Raw genomic sequence first — 17,234 nt, 5'->3', positions numbered from 1 at the left:
AGTAAATAACAAGGTCAAAGGTGTCTCCTCCCGCCCTTTCTTGAAACTCTGGGACTAGAAGTAGTACCAGATGGGTTGTTGCAGGTGGTGTGGGATGATGACTGGAGTAGTGATGAGGGGGCCACTGGGGACTCTTGTGGAAGAAACACAAGCTGATGAGTCTGTTCCTCCCTTGGGGACCCCCAGGATAATCTGGAGTTCCGCCTACATCTACGGTACGAGTTCCTGATGCTGGGAATCCAGCCTGTGATTGACAAACTCCGGCAGCACGAGAATGCCATCCTGGACAAGTAAGGCTCAGCCACCTGTCCCCACTGCAGATGTATGGGAACAGTACCTCAGTTGGGGATGATCAGGACTTTCAAGGAGGCTGACCTTCCCACTGGAGACCACCTGCCATACCCAGTATCAATGCAGAATCAGCTCTGTGGTGGGGAGGGGGGAGGAGGTGGACAGCAATGCCACCTCCTTGTCCCAGATCTTACCTGTGTCCCTGCCTCCTCTCTTTGCTGACCCTCTTTCTCAGCTCTGATGTTATAGGCAGGTGAACCCAGTAGTCCTCAACCATGGCAGTACCTCCCTCCCAGGGGGCATTTGGAAACGTGGGGGTGTTCTTTGGTTTTAAGACTGGCTGGTTGGGAGATACTAACTGGTATTGGCTGTTGGAAACCAGGAGTGCTAAACATCCTGTAGAGCACTCCTGCTTAGCAAGGAAATGCCCCAGCCCAAATAAAAGTCCAGATAAAGGTCCTTATTGATGAAAGGGTGCAATTAAATTCCTATATGTTCCCAGTGAACTCTGTCCCCTCTGGTTCTGTCCCATTGATATAGACTATTTTGTTGTCCTGGGTCTTAAGGGAAACAGGATAGATCCTTTTGAATTGGAGTTAGGGAGTGGTTGGGGTAGAAAATGAGAGAGTTTGGCTTTGAGAGCTCATGGGGACAGTATGAGAACACTGGTGATGGCAGGGCAGTGGTCCTTGACTAGGGGCAATTTTACTCCCAGAGGACATTTGGCTATGCCTGGAGACATTTTTGAAGGTGAGGGCTGCTACTGGCGTCTAGGGGGTAGAGATCAGAAATGCTGTTGAACCTTCTACATCTCACAAATAAGCTTCCCACAACCAAGGATAATCTAGCCGCAGATGTCAATAGTGCCCAAACTGAGCAAGATTGATCCTAGGGTAATGGGACCCTGGGCTGGCCTCCCTGAGGAAGGGACATGGGATTCTATTAAAGAGGAGAGTGTTGGCCTACAGAAAGGTGGCTTCTGTCTGGTTTTTCCTTGTCCTCACTGAATGAAGCTTTCAGATTTACTTGGTTGGGGGCTCAATGGGACTTAACCCTCAACCACGGATGTCATGGAGGTAATATCTAGTCTCTCTATCCCCCCATCCTATCTAGGCATTTAGACTTCTTCGAGATGGTCCGGAATGAGGATGACTTGGAACTAGCCAGGAGGTTTGACATGGTGAGGAGCCTGAAGGGATGGGGTGACTGCAGGGTGGGGGGTCCCAGATGACCCCACAAGCATCTTCTCTGGACCCTGTGCTGTGATAGGTCCAGTGTTGGCTGGCTTCCCTGGTGAGTGGCCCCCATGGCTAAGTCCTACTTCTGGAGCCCAGCAGTGTGTTGGCTCTGTGGGGCCTCACCTGGTAGGGCATCTCCCCTGCTGGGAGATCGCAACCCCCAAAGGAAAGAGAGCCAGTTCCTACGCATGATTAGTCTCAAATGCCTCTCCTGGGCTTTTCTCCCTGCCTTCCAGCAACTTCCCTGAGTCACCTTTCCCCATCACTAACCAGATCATGCTTCACCAACCAAATTGACTTTTTATTTAGGCCTCAGTAATCCTGAAAATACACAGTTTGGCTGCTTAAATAATGTATTAGAAAAGCTCTACCCAAATAGAAACCTACTTCTGGTGGTGCAGCAGTCACCAGGCCCCATCCCGTTATATTGTCACAAAAGCCCTGATTCACAGATAAGCAGACTGAGATTAGCTTGCCTGCTGCCACACAGTGAGAGAGTAGATCTTGGATCTGAACCCCAGTTGTGTGCAGCTATTCTACATGGTTCTTGAGTTGTGTATGCCCATTTCTCTTAGTTTAACTAATAGTTCTCAGCCAGGAGTGACTTTGCTCCCTCCTCCCCCTGTGGACATTGGCAACGTCTGGAGACATTTTTCGTTATCGCGACTGGTGTGAGGTGGATGCCGCTGGCATTTGATAGGTTTTGGCCAAGAATGTTGCAGAACAGCCTACAGGGAACAGGACAGCTCCCTACAACAAAGAATGATCCAGTTCAAGATGCCAATAGTGCTGAGGTTGAGAAATCCTGCTTCATATAATTAGGACACCTTCCTCCTCCTTTTCGCTGAATCTCTCTCTCTCTCTCTCTTTAATATTTATTTATTTTTGAGAAAGAGAGAGAGAGAGAGAGCAGGAGTGAGCAGAGAGAGAGGGAGACACAGAATCTGAAGCAGGCTCCAGGCTCTGAGCTGTCAGCACAGAGCCTGACACAGGGCTCGAACTCACAAACCATGAGATCGTGACCTGAGCCAAAGTGGGACACTTAACCAACTGAGACACCCAGGTACCCCAGTCTCTCGATTTTTTTTTAAGTTTATTTATTTTTGAGAGAGGGGAGCGGGGGGGGGGTGGGCAATCCCAAGTAGGCTCCATGCTACCAGCACAGAGTCTGACAGGGGGCTTGAACCCATGAACCGTGAGATCATGACTTGAGCCAAAATCAAGAGTTGGACACCTGAGCCACCCAGGCACCTCTCTATGCGTCTCTTTTTAAGCCTGGGCCAGAAGCAGGAGAAGCAGCATTGTCCTGGGGAATGGGGTGCAGTGGATAGAAGCAGGGTTTTCTCCCCTCTTCTGCTGCTTGCCCCCTCCCCATTCACTGTTCCCTCCACTCCCTCAGGTCCACATCGACACCAAGAGTGCTTCTCAAATGTTCGAGCTGATCCACAAGAAGCTAAAGCACACGGAGGCCTATCCCTGCTTGCTGTCTGTCCTGCACCACTGCCTGCAGATGCCCTGTGAGTAGCCCACACTTGCCACTTCCTCAGCCAGCCTGAGCCTTGGCCGGGGACAGGTTGAGACAGGGTGTCAGGACCTCCTTGGCTTGGTGAGTCTGCCTGGGTCTCCCTCCGCACATGCCCCTGGGAGGCTTGGCCACAGGACTCAGGCCCTTTCTCTTGCCTCCCTCTTTGAGGTCAGGACATCCTCTGTCACCCAGGGGAGATGCTGGGGTCTGGCCCTGAGCAATGCTAACGTCCTGGTCTAGCAAGCAGTAGCTTGATCGTTGCAAAATCAAATAGCTCTGGCTGTTAGCTAACGGCAGGTGAGCGGTCAGTCCTTTTGGGGAGCTCCAAAAAAGAAGTGTTGTGGTTGGGGGAGTAACACAGATATACACTGAGCATGCCTGTTTTCAGGGTTTTATCAGCTCCTCCATCTAGGCGTTGTGAGCTCCACTTTACCACACTTGTCCCTGCTTCTCTTTACAAATATCAAATGTCAGCATCTAAGCTTAGCAGATCCTAAGCTCTTAAGATCCAGGGGTGCACAGTGACTTAATAAATCACACACAATCACTAATAGCCACCCCAGCATGAAATTTGAAATGAGCTATAACTGTACCATTTGGTATTTAAGCTCTTCACAAAATTGAATATTTGGAAGGCTAGCGTGGCCAAACTTCATGATCTAGGCTGACTCTCCAGTGCTGATGATGCTGGCATTGGTATTCATGGTGATGGTGGCAATAACTACAGCTTACTAAGTGCCACCTCTGGGCCATGTGTGATGCGAGGTTCTCTGGCACAGTGTCTCTAAGCATCAAAACGATTTAAGGAGTGTACATTATTATATCCGATCCACGGTGTATGAACTTGAGGCTGGGTGAGTCTGTGCATATGACAGAATTTTTGTTTCTTTGGGGTCATAGCTTTAGATGAAACATGTTCTACTTCTCTGAGCCAGTAACCTGGCTTTACCCTGCTTTCCTGGGTGAAAGGCCAATGTAAAACTATACCACTTTGCAATTCCTGTGGCAGTGAAGTGATGGAAAGGAAAATGGCCACAGTGGCCTAGACCAGGGAGCTATCCATTGTCCAAAGCTCAGTCGAGAGATCTTTGTGGAAGACACAGGAAGTCCCTGAGAAACCCAACTTCTCCTCACGAGTTTTTGTGTGTGGTGTTCCATGGGCAATGCAGAGGGTCTCTTTTGCCTCCAAATGGGGCTTTGCAGACATGACCTTCTAACTCGTAAGCTTGTGGTTTGACTTTGAGGTCAGGATCATGCTGGTTGATCTCCCTTGGTGGTCAGTTGAGACAAAATACTTGGGCTCAAGAACTGAGGAAGAGAGGCTTGTGGCTAGCGCATGAAAAGAAAGGCCATGTCCCACCAGATCATGATGACAGGGGATAGGAGTGGGGCCCTGTGAGATCAGGCACCATGTGCAAGCCTTTGCCTTCATAGTTCAGGGTCACCTTCACCAAGAAATCTGCCTGGATTCCATTAGCACTGTTCCAACCCACTCTGTCTCTCAGTGCATGCCTGTAATTAGTTTCCATTCATCTTTCACTGTAGAACAACAGCACAGATAATCCTAAAACCTTTTCTTTTTTTAAATTTCCCTGGAGACTTCATTATTTAGCAGGTAATATTTTGGAGCAGATTTACTTTCTGAAAGGTGCTTTTTTAAGATAATGTAAAAGGCAATTTGCATTCCCAAGGCATAAGCTACTCAGGGTACCTACAGGGAAGGAAGGCAGCCAGGTAGCACTTCAGGGAGTAGAAAAATATGTCTAGAGCATTGACACTTTTATAGTCAGTTGCAGATCATCAAGAAACGACCAGATTTGTGAGTCTCCATCATCAGCATCAGCAGCATCAGTGCCTCCCCCATCAGACTGGGAGCTTGCCAAGGGAGGGAGAGGGCATGCCTCACCAGCCCGGGCCCAGGCAGTGACTCTGGGGCCTGGCCTCAGGGGAGCTCCCAGGCTCAGTAAAGATATGATGCCTATTGTTCCTCAGACAAGCGGAATGGTGGCTACTTCCAGCAGTGGCAGCTCCTGGACCGCATCCTTCAGCAGATTGTCCTCCAGGATGAGAGGGGTGTGGACCCTGACCTGGCTCCCTTGGAGAACTTCAACGTCAAGAACATCGTCAACATGTGAGCAGTAACCAGCTCCTACCTGTCTTCCTCCTCCTTCCCCATCTCTCTCCTGCTTGGAGTCTCACCAGTGAAACCTCTACTCCCTCTCTCAAACCACATACCTCCAAATGCTCCTTAAGCAGCATTGTCCAACAGAACTCTCTGAGATAATGGAAATGTTCTATATCGGCACTGTGCAAACATGGCCACTGAGTACTTGCCATGTGGATAGTGTGGCTGAGGAACTGAATTAAAATTTTTATTTCGGTTTAATTAAATTCGGATAGCCATATGACATGGTTAGACTATCACATTGAATAGCACAGATTTATAAGGGGTGTGCTCAACTTTTAATGATCCATTGCATGGAGTGGATAGAGGAAGAATTTAAACATATAAACTATGGGGCGCCTGGGTGGCTCAGTCAGTTAGGCGTCCAGCTTCGGCTGAGGTCATGATCTCATGGCTTGTGGGTTTGAATCCTACGTTGGGCCCTGTGCTGACAGCGTGGAGCTTGGAGCCTGCCTCAGATTCTGTGTCTCCTTCTCTGCCTGTCCATCCCCCACTTGTACTCTGTGTCTCTGTCTTTCAAAAATTAATAAACATTAAAAATTTTTAATAAACAACCATATTAACTATGGCCTATGGGCTAACTCCAATCCTCCTGCTTCCTTCAGTATGACCCATGAGCTAAGAATGGTTTTTACATTTTAAAAGTTTTTAAAAACAAACAAGAATATGTGACAGAGACTGTACCTGGTATACAAAACCTAAAATATTTATTCTGATCCTTTAGAGAAAGTTTGCTGACCACTAAGAGCATGGCAATTTAACTAAGGCTATTGGACAAGGATGTCAGAGCCTAAGGTCATCTGGCTTATCTTTGACACTGTGTATAGATAAACACAGAGAACCAAGTTTAAAGTCACATCAATTAATGACAGATGTGATGTTAACACAGTTTTTTTCATTTTAAACTTTTACTTTCTTTTTTCAAGTGTTTATTTTAATTTCCAGTTAACCTGCAGTGTAATATTCGTTTCAGGTGTGCAATGTAGTGATTCAACACTTCCATACATCACCTGGTGCTTCTCATGACAGGTGAGACAGGTGAGGAGTGACAGGTGCACTCCTTAATCCCCATCACCTGTTTCACACATGCGCCCACCCATCTCCCCTCTGGTAACCATCAGTTTGTACTCTATAGTTAAGAGTCTCTCTTAACTCTTTGTTTTACCTTTTGCTCATTTGCTTTGTTTTTAAAATTTCATATATGAGTGAAATCATCTGGTATTTGTCTTTCTCTGACTTATTTCCTTAGCATGATACTGTCTACCTCCATCCATGTCATTGCAAATGGGAAGATTTCATTCATTTTATGGCTAAGTTGTACAATGGAACATGTGTGTGCATACATATACATATATATCTCACATCTTTATCCGTTCATCAATCGATGGACCTGGGCTGCTTCTATATCTTGGCTACTGTAGATAATGCTGCTGTAAATGAAAGTCTGAGCCAGTTGCCCTTTAAAGAGATAAACCGGCTCTCAAGGATTCATTATATCACATTCCAAGGCCAGGTGGAAAATGATTTTTGAACTATTCATGCTACTGTTTTCTTTTGTACAAGTAGTTGGATATTGATGTGGTTAATCCTACCTGGTATGCTGGACAAATGCAACTAGCAAAGTAATCAAAATGTAGCTTCATTCTTATTTTTGTTTTTGTTTTCTATTAATTCTTTACACTATTTAGTGGGGGAAGCTTTTCCTCTGCCAGAGGATGAAAATGCCTCAGCTCCAATAAAGTTTTTGCTTCTTCTTGGGCAGTGGAAGTCCTAAGATCATTTTAAGCCACCAATATAGTCTCCAATCTGCACCTAGAAGAACTGGTCCCAGATGTGAAGAACCATGTGAATTCTAGATTTGATTTAGCCTTTAGCCTTAAACCTCTCTCTTCCTCTCTCTTCCTTCCAGCTGGGGCTGGAAGCTGCAGTGGAAAGGATATGTGTGATGATTGGCTTTCTTTCTCTGTTTCTCTTCTAATAACCCTTTCCACACACCACTTTTCTGTTAGCTAACTAGTTTCTAACCTCGATAAAGCAGTGTGGGGGCAGGAAGCAGAAGGGCACAAGGTCTTTCTTGATCAGGTAACTAAGTGAACAGGCTTTCTATTCTCTGGCCTTAGAACATGGGTAAAGACATGAATTATTTCTGGATCTTCTACTTCTTTGCTGCATGCCTCTCACTATAAAACCCTGGTCACTGGCCATTTAAGGTTTTTTGTTTCTTTCTTTTTGCCCCCTGGGGCTGGTTGGTACCATCCCTTCAGTCACCTCCTGATTCACTGGCAATCCAATGCACAATGGCACAGTGTTGAAGTATCCAATTTTCTGCTATATGGACATCTTGGACAGGACTTAAAATGACATCAGCCCAGTTTCCCCATGATGCTCACATTTGGTCCTTGAGGAACCCTCATGCAATCTCTGTACCAAAAAACTCTAGGAGTGCTGGCTGGTCCCAGCACAGCACCACTCTCCTGGTTAATGTTTCCTCATTCTTTGGACCTGCCTGGCACCAAGTCATACCCAAGTCTACCATACCTGCCTCCCAACGTCAGGGAATGTGAGCCCAAACTCTCTGAGTGGGTCCAAAAAAGCCACCGGATGGTGGTGAAGGAGGTAGCACCCCCAAGAAAGACAGCAATGGCTTTTTCCAAAGACATCTCTTCACAAATTATGTCCCTTTTCATACTCTGCCCCCTCTTAGATCTTGATCTGGTGAAGAAAGCCAAGATTCATGATTTTCATATTTTCAGAGTTACAAAAAAAATGATTATTGGTATCTCACCTCTACTACACTTTGGTGTCCAGGTAATAGCTTTAACCCCCGTTACAAGAATTTGACATGAGTGAGGAGCATCTGTGATTTCGATACATCCCTCTTCACCCTCAGCATATACATCCTGTGTTGCTGGGATGGGCAATTTCTCTTGTTCTTACAGGTTGGTCTTTGGAAGTCTGGAGCATGGTAAGGCTAACATTTTTATCTATCTCAGTGCAAAAAAATTATTTTTACAAAGAGATACAAGTCATTAGAAAACTAAAGGAAGCCTGAGATTTAGTCCCAGTTCTACCATTAGTCAAGCTATTGTCTTCATATCTGGTCTCAAGAGCTTCAACTGTATCATGAAGTGGTTGAATCATAAGTTATCTAAGGGGCCTTTCAGTTTTCACAATCCATGGAGAAACACATGAGCACTGGGAAAGCTGGGGACCTGGAGAAACATCTGGAGATTCAAAATCCTAGCTTCCTTGATGTGGCTGGACAGACTGGAGATCAGGGAACCAGTGTGGGCAATAGGAAGATGGTATGTCTTCTGGGAACTTGTGAGCCAACAGTCAACAGACCCTTCCCTGTACTCCCCACCAGGCTCATCAATGAGAATGAAGTGAAACAGTGGCGAGATCAGGCAGAAAAGTTCCGGAAAGGTAAGGGGCTCTGCCTAAAGCCACTGCACGCTCCACTGAAACTCTTCCCTGCCCAGCCCAGGAGCTGTTAGAGGCAGACACGCACATATGCATATTCTCTCTTCCGTTTCCTCTCTGGTTCCACCCCCATCCCAGAACACATGGAGCTGGTGAGCAGGCTGGAGAGAAAGGAGCGAGAATGTGAGACAAAGACATTGGAGAAGGAAGAGATGATGCGGACACTGAACAAGATGAAGGACAAACTGGCCCGAGAGTCCCAGGAGCTGCGCCAGGCTCGAGGACAAGTGGCAGAGCTGGTGGCCCAACTCAGTGAAATCTCAGTATGTAGACATCCTCCTCTCCTTTTACATATTGAGCTGAGGACTTCAGGATGTTGTGGGAAGAGCAGGTGTGAGGAAGGGCCAAGGATCCCATTATGAAGAAGTGAGAGGAGGACCCTGGGTCAGGACAGAGTAGATCTCTGAGGCTATAAGGGTGGCTACTTGCGTTAATTAGAAAAAAAATGCTTTATCCCCTGGGTGAAAAGAGCATTTCCCCTTTCCTTGTCCCAGGAAGTAGAACGCATAGTGCAGGTACTATTTTGCCCCCACCCCCAACCCGTGCAGCTGGATGCCCCTGTGCAGGCAATAGCCTACACAACTATATGCATTATTCTTGCTGTTGCATTGTGATAACTGTGACTTTTTCCAGTGTCATGTATATGTGTTTTACCTATGTGTGTGTGTCTGTATTTGTGATGTGTGTGTTGGATGTTTGGGTCACAGAGAGGAAATGGGGGAGGGAAAAATGTGTGTGGGAGGTGAGAGCAGGATTGGGGTCTCCTATAGATGAAGAATAAGGAGAGGAATAGTGTGGTGGGGACCTGAAAGGCATCATTGCTGATGAATGTGTCCTTTTTATTTTTCTGTTTCCCCACAGACAGGACCTGTATCTTCCCCACCACCCCCTGGGGGTCCACTTACCTTGTCTTCCTCGATGACAACCAGTGACCTGCCTCCACCCCCGCCCCCTCTACCTTTCGCCTGCTGCCCCCCACCGCCACCACCACCTCTTCCACCTGGTGGGCCTCCCACTCCCCCTGGTGCCCCGCCTTGCTTCAGCATGGGCCTGCCTCTCCCTCCGGACCCCTGCCCCAGCAGTGATATCCCACTCAGGAAGAAGTGTGTCCCCCAGCCTTCTCATCCACTGAAGTCCTTCAACTGGGTCAAGCTTAATGAGGTAAACAACAAAGAAGAGATCAGTAGGCCCATTCTCCCATGGCCAATGCCAGTCAGCCCCATGGATTGCCTTCCCGTTGTTTGTAGATCCCCTGTCCTGGGTTCATTTTTTTGGTGGGGATAAGGGGATAGTGGATGCAGAAGATGGGATTGCTGATGGCAGTCAGCTTACCATCCACTGGAAAGAACATCTACACTGGTATGAGGAGGCATGAATGTGCTAAGGCTCAGGTTGGTAAAGCCATCTACAGATGGAATTTGTGTGTGCTGAGGGTTAATGGAGTGATATAGATACCAGAGCATGGGCCAACCAGGGTTGCTTTCTAGACAACACAATGGCTGGGCTAGAGTTTTAAGGATAGGGTCTATTTGAGGAAAAGGGTGGAAAGATCTTGGGCCAAGGTCTAGAGATGGTAAAGATCAGGGCAGTGTGTTCAAAGGACTGAAACTGTGAGGCCATGGCAGGGGAAGTGATAGCTCCCTTGCCATGAACAGTTTGATGTCAAGATGTAGCCATTTTGGCATCCTCCTGGGAGAAGGTAAACATACTGAGTACTTTTATAGACTTCTAAGTAGTGAGAGACCCTCATGAATATTATCCACCAATAATCACCAATCCCAGATCACGTGTGGGAGTTGATTCCTCTGTTGGACTCACATGAGCATGGAGGAGAGGTGCCCTGGTTGCATTAGACAGTTAGTAATTTAAGGCCAGTTCCAGCCTGGGTCAAGCCCTGCCTCTGGTTCTATACTAAGTGCTATTAAGAGGACCTGTGGCTTTGTCCATGAGGTGTAACTGGGCTCAGTTAGCCTGACTCATATGCATACTTCGGCAGCAGCCATGCAGACATCATTTTAGAGCTGGGACAAGTGTATGCCCTCTAGCCTTGTTGTCTCAGCCTTTTGGTCTAACTCTTGGAGAATTCATAACTGTACCTTCCTATGCAAGCTTAAATGAGCTCAGATGGAGACTCAAGTGGGAAGAGATGTGAGATTGTGAAGTAGGTGGCCAGCTATTTGTTAGCTGACTCTCCTAACGGTAGACCAGCTAGCCAGTCAGTCTGAGGACTGCTTTGTGTAAAGCTTTTTGCAGGGGGCTATGATGGATAATAATAAAAGGTGAGAAAAAACACTGCCCTGTAAGAGCTTTGGACCTGGAAAAGTAGGAATTTTGTTTAAAGAAACACCTAGAGATCCCAGAGAGGGATTGAAGGGGAGGTTCTAACCTCTAAACCAAGTGTGGCTCTAACTAACTGCGACCGGTGTAAATCACTCACTTTGTACCTCAGTTTTGCTCGTCTGTGAGATTTCTAGGATTCCTTTTACCTCTGGTTTTATAATGGAGGTGGAAAGACAAAGCATGAATATAGCCCATTCATAGTCTCCTGGGCCTCTGATAACATCTCCAGTCTAAGCTGGTAAAATTTTAGAGACACCTGTTAGAGTTTTGAAGCCACATGGTTGACGTTTGTGACAACTGTACCGCACAGCTGTGCCCTGTGGGCACTTCTCCATGGTCATGAGGCAGACAAACAGCTCTGAAGAACCAAAGACCATACACAGGTTGTGTGGAAATGTTCAGTGTTCATGAACAGAAATAATATATATACTTTTTGGGGGGGTAAAAAAATATTTTTTTTTGTTGTTTCCTGTACTTAGAATTATAATTTGAAGGGTTTTTTTTTTTTTGGCTTCCTTAAAAAAAACCTTTTAAATGTTTTAACTGAAGTATAGTTGACACACAATATTACATTAGTTTCAGGTGTCCAACGTAGTGGTTTGACAACTCTGTCCATTATGCTATGGTATGATATATCTATTTTCAATGTTCTCAGGAACCTCCGTACTGGTTCCCACAGTGGCTGTGCCAGTTTGCATTCCCACCAACAGTGCAAGACGGTTCCTTTTTCTCTGCATCCTCACCAACCCTTGCTTCTTCTTGTCTTTCTGATTCTAACCATTCTGACAGGTGTGAGGTGATATCTCATTGTAGTTTTGATTTGTATTTCCCTGATGATCAGTGGGTTTGAGCATCTTTCCATGTGTCTGTTGACCATCTACAGGTCTTCTTTGGAAAAATGTCCATTCAGGTCCTCTGCCCATTTTTTAGTTGTATTACTTGTGGAGTTTTTTTGGTGTTGAGTTGTATAGGTTCTTTATATATTTTAGATATTAACCCTTTATTGAATGTATCATTTGCAAATATCTTTTCCCATTCTGTAGGTTCCCTTTTGGTATAATTTTAAAATTTTAGATAAGATTTTATAAGATTATAAATATCTTATAAATAAGATAATTATAAGATTTTAAAAAGGTAATGAAAAGTTGATTAGGCACCTCAGCCATTAAGGAAGACAGACAAGGCAACTAATATTTTTGCAACATTTTCATCAAGTAGAGCTTTGCACTTAGGATTTTCTCTGGGGTCCAGTAATAATAAAGTCTATATAAATTCCTCAGGGGCCCCAAGTAGTCCAGAGTTTTATTCCTAGACTGGAAAGTACAAGTCTGATGGAATAAGGAATAGAAAGGATTTGCAGGAGTTGTCAACATTTCTCAGCAGGGGTGACTGGAGGGGCATTGAACAGTATCTGTGAACCTATTATCCCAGTTCCAAGCTTTTAATCATGTGACCAGGAGTTATTTCATCATTTTGGCTTCAGGTTCCTAATCTGTAAAATGGGAGTAATTATGACATCTATATCAAAGGATTGTTATGAGGATCAATTGATATATAAAGTACTTGGAACAGTGACACATAGAAATTCATAATAATAAAAATAATCTTAGGTTATGAGTGGCACTACCATGCATGCTTTAAGTGTGTTATCTCACTTAATCCTTACTTCAACTCAGTCAGCAAGCATCATTGAGACTGTACTTCCTTTTATGTGAAATAAAAAGAGAATAGTACCCCTCTACTTTCCAACACTCCTGCATAGCGGTGAGGCTGGGAGTGCAAGCTGGCTTGGTCTGTCTGACCCCAGATGCTCAGTGAGAGAAACACCCTGAAAAGTGTTTTGGAGAAAGATTTCCCTGGCATATAAAGGATGTCTCTAGAAGGGCAGAAGCCCCAGGAACTAGACTGGAAATGATGAGGTCTTGGCCACAGTGATGCAAAAATTAAAGTCAGGCATTATTCTATACAGTGGGCACATCAGGGCGACTTGGTAAAATGCAGCATGTAGAGAATACTAGGAATTGAGGGACCTCTGTCTGGCTCCAGAGCTCAGCTACCCCTCCATGATGAGCTGCATATGGAGATGGGATGGCATGTGGCAAGAAAGGTGGGAGAGCTGGGTGCTTAGCCTGTTCTCTTAGGGGAAGCTCTTTCCGGGGTTGACCATCCAGCTCTCTCACTCCAGCTGGTTCTTCTTGCCATGGCCTCACCAGGAATAAAGATCAATGGCAAGTTTTACCTGTGTGGGCTTTCCCATGGAGCCCACCCACCTCTACTCCAGGCCTAGATTCAGATGGGGAACCAGTTAGAGGTTTCCCTTCCTTGCTTTCTTGGTTCAATTTCCCCTCCCATCTTCTCTCTGCCTCCCATCTACCCCATTCTGGGGGCCTGGCTCCTTTCCCCAGTCCCCTTCCCTTACCCCACGCATGCTCCTGTGCACGCACACGTGTACACACACACACACACACACACACACACACACACACACACACGCAGTGGTTGTTTCTGCCATGAAAAGAATGTGTCTGTGTTGGGTTTGGCCAGTTGCCTGTATCCCTTGCTGCTCCGAGCTTCCCAGCCCGGCATTCCACAAGAGGGTCCCTGGCCTTAGGAAGGCCACAGGAATGTCCCCACCCCCCTGCTCTGGCCTAGCCTCCCCTTTCCAGAGTTTAAGAAAATAAAAGTGAGTGAAAGGTATGTTTCTCTCTCTAAGCCTTGCTGAGGGGGAGATGGAGGGAGGAGGCAGCAGTGGCCTTAGAAAGGTTCCCCAGCTGCCTTCCAGGCAGAGGAAGGTGGGAGATTCCATTTTAAAGGACAGCAAAGCTCGGGATGAGGCGAAGATCCCTGGGAGGACAGAGTCAGAGCACCCTGGGAGGGGCTGTGCTCTCTGCCCTCTGAGCCATTGTCAGGACCACTGGGGCCCTCTCATCTTGGCTGATGGGGCCTCCCCCCAGGGAAGGGATTCAATGCCAGGGTTCTACACAGAAGTGGGACATTTCCTAGGTGGAGAGACCTTGGAATGTAAACCCTTGGATGCATTCCAACTGTGAGGGATAGACCACTTTCCTGGGTCTGACCAACAGGAAGTTGTGGCAGAGTCTTGCTGGCCTGAACAGTCACTATAGGGGCCAGGATATCTCAGGCTTTGGCATTTGTCCACTTCCTGGGAATCTGGGAAAGTGGGAAGAAGACCCCTGGGAGAGAAAATGACCATCTCAGTTACGAGAAATATAGTGGGCACTGAGGATTTGAGGATCTCAAATATGTGTGGGCACTATTCCGTCCAGTGACTCCAGCCGACACTGACCTTTAGGGAGTGTGTCCTGAGAACACTGGTTTAGTTTGGTTTTTCTGGAAAGAGTTTCATACCCTCTTTCATATTTGCCCACCCATCACTCCACTCCGTTTGATTTCTGGAACATACTTACATGTGGTCCCACAAGAAAAGGAGGACGAGGGGGTTGGCTCTGGCCTCTGCTTTGGAGCAGAGTATTTAAGATTTGGGGGAAGATGAATCAACCCCCTTCTGAAGGCCCGAAAGCCTGGCTATTGTATTTTGTGCAGCTGGGAACAGGGAGGGTTAGGGAGACATTGGACCTCTTCATAATGAAGGAGTTGAGTCAACCACTGGGTCTTCTCCCTGTGCTGAATCTTAGGAACGTGTCCCTGGCACCGTATGGAATGAGGTTGATGACATGCGGGTATTTCGGATTCTGGATCTAGAGGACTTTGAAAAAATGTTTTCAGCTTATCAGAGGCACCAGGTAAGACCCTGCCCTGCCCCCTCAGCTGCTTGGGTCTAGCCTTCCAGTGTTGACTTCACCTATGCCTCTTGAACCCAACCCTCGACCCCTCCTCTCTCCCTCCCTTCCTCTCATGTATACTGAATGATTTTACTCCTGATTAGGTACCATTCTTTGCTGGGGGACATGGATCCGAATTAGAGATGTGAAGTCCAGCAGGGAGAAACATCCCATTGTATTACAGTTCTGACACACAGTTGTGTGTATTTACACATCAAGTGCTGGAATCATATTTTGTCTGTTTCTCTCTTTCATCTTGGAGCACTGGAGATGGAGTCACAGGCCCTGACCACTTTTGACCCCTGTTCTTTCTTTGGCCCCAGGATCTAGACACTATACGTAGCAGGCATGATAACTTTCAAATCATTTTCTCCACCGTACTCTCCCAACACCCACCCCCACGAGTCAGTTAGCCACGGGTGTCAGTGTTTCAAGGAAGATGGAGCTTCTCCAGGTCACATTAGGGGGTTAGGGTGGGTCTGGGCAGGGCTGGAGGAGCCCTGCAGACACTGCTTACAGATGGCTGGTCAGTCCGCCTGCTCTTCTAGCAGCAGTAAGAGGGTGGGAGGGTGGATGAATGCAGAGCATCCCTGAGGCAGTGCCAGTTCTCAGACCTTGTCCTCACAGGAATGTGAGTCAGGAGGTGTGTCTGGGCCCAGGAATCTGCACTGTAGCTGGCACATCTGGGGGCCCTTCCCCCAAGCCCAGTTTGGATATTCCCAGCCTCAAGGCTTTAGAGTGTGTTCTCTCTGGCCTCCCTTTGAAGGTTGTTGCCTCTCTGTGCTGTGCCACTTTCTCCTGTCTCCTCTGCTGAGCCCAGGGTGCCAGCCCTGAGGACACCCCAGGTGCCAGCGAGTGGGATCTGTGCCCTCCTGGGCCCTGGGGAGCAGCTGCATGTTGTGGCCGGGCTCCCCAGTGCTTTCTGCCAAGTTCAGACCTGTGGACAACCCTTCCTGAGGGCACACAAGACTCCTCTTAGGGGCCTAGCCAAAGGGATGGAGTAGGGGTGGGGCTCTGGCCTTGACTTGGGGTTCTGGAAAAACCAGATAGTTGGTATTTAATTTAAATGTATGTGCTCAAGGCGTCTGATTCTTTACCCTAATTCCAGGCAGAATTTTTAGCCCCTACCCATATCAGGCTGGCATGGCCTCAGGCAGCAGCTGTGGCTTAGCAGGAGGGGGAAGGGGTTCCTCTGAGCACTTGTGGATTGGTGCTCCTGAGTGGAACAGAGGGAGCATGTGCAAGGGGTGTATCAGGCATGGTCAATCACACAACTCCCCCTAACTGGAGAGTCTTCCTGGTGTCCAGGATTCCATCCTGGCCCATCCGGTTTCCAGGGCCCCTGAGGTCAGGCTAGGATGGGGACCAGTGGAGAGAGAGAGAGACTATGGGAATTAGAAACAACCTGCGTCTGGGGCCTCCCAGTTTGGTGACTGGAGAAGAGTTGTCTTCTGTTTCTTCTCTGAATCCCCTATTTCAGGACTGACCTCACCCAGAGGTTGCCCAGACTTGGGGTGAATTGTCACTTGGTGGTTGCCCAGACTTGGGGTGAATTCACAGCAGCAGAGCTGGAGAGATCCCAGAGGATGCATGGCCCTGGTCCCTAGTGGCCTCCTTTCCCTGTCTTGGGGTCCAGGATGCATGGGCTTGTTGGGGAAGGAGGTCCTATGAGCTGTGGGGTCTTCCCTCTGTGTCTTATGCAGGTCCTGAATTAGTGACTTAAACTCCATCAGGGTCAGTAAGGGAGAACCGGGTGTGGGCCATGTCCCCTCAGCTCCCTTAGAGATCAAAAGACAGACAAAGGGCAAGAGGCAAAATTCAGGGACACCTGCTTTCCTCTGCCTCAATGAATACAACTTTCACATGTTTCTTGCCCCTTCTGGTTGTATCTCCTCTCCTGTTTAGAAAGATGAAGTCATCCAGCAGTGGAGGAATGCTTTCTGCCCTCTGGGCAATGTCCCAGCAGAGGAGAGGAAAAAATAGCAGCCAAGGCCTGGGTTGGGGAGCTTGAGAGCTTGGCCTGGCCTGACTAGGGAGTGGTGGTGCCACTGGGCCCAGAGCAGGCAGGAGACCTGCTCCCCACTTTGTGGCTTCTCTGTGAGTGCATGTCTGCTAGAATCACCTCCTGTCCACAGCTATTTGCCAGTCTCTATCTCCAGCCATATGGGTCACCTTGGGATTGGGAGGACGGAGTGGATGCTGAGGGGTTCCCATGTCTCTCCTACTGTCCCTGGGTCCCTGAACCTCTTGGCTAACATTGTGCATGTTTAATTCTCTGTTGGCTGTGGCTGCTACCTGCCTAGGAGCTGATAACTAATCCTCAGCAGGTGAGTCACTCTCGGGGCTCTGGACACTCTAACTTCTAACCA

General features: G+C 47.5%; 1 protein-coding gene across 2 annotated transcripts in view; it reads left to right on the top strand.

Annotated features, from left to right (window-relative positions):
• DAAM2 (dishevelled associated activator of morphogenesis 2) overlaps positions 1 to 17,234 on the top strand; it is a 50,847-nt gene that overhangs the window by 15,087 nt on the left and 18,526 nt on the right. For both annotated transcript variants that reach the window (XM_047102879.1, XM_047102878.1), the window contains exons 7-14: positions 187 to 290; positions 1,405 to 1,471; positions 2,929 to 3,046; positions 5,047 to 5,185; positions 8,607 to 8,665; positions 8,801 to 8,985; positions 9,584 to 9,883; positions 14,719 to 14,826. In XM_047102879.1, the coding sequence (XP_046958835.1) occupies positions 187 to 290; positions 1,405 to 1,471; positions 2,929 to 3,046; positions 5,047 to 5,185; positions 8,607 to 8,665; positions 8,801 to 8,985; positions 9,584 to 9,883; positions 14,719 to 14,826 (1,080 nt within the window). The remainder of the gene's footprint in view (positions 1 to 186; positions 291 to 1,404; positions 1,472 to 2,928; positions 3,047 to 5,046; positions 5,186 to 8,606; positions 8,666 to 8,800; positions 8,986 to 9,583; positions 9,884 to 14,718; positions 14,827 to 17,234) is intronic.

The sequence above is a fragment of the Lynx rufus genome, unplaced genomic scaffold (assembly GCF_022079265.1).
Source record: "Lynx rufus isolate CCGP_SWC_20201006 ecotype Redwood Valley unplaced genomic scaffold, mLynRuf1.p SCAF_6, whole genome shotgun sequence".
NCBI classification, from domain to species: Eukaryota; Metazoa; Chordata; class Mammalia; order Carnivora; family Felidae; genus Lynx; species Lynx rufus.
Note: the sequence above shows the minus strand (reverse complement) of the source record. Positions and strands in the feature narration are given on the sequence as shown.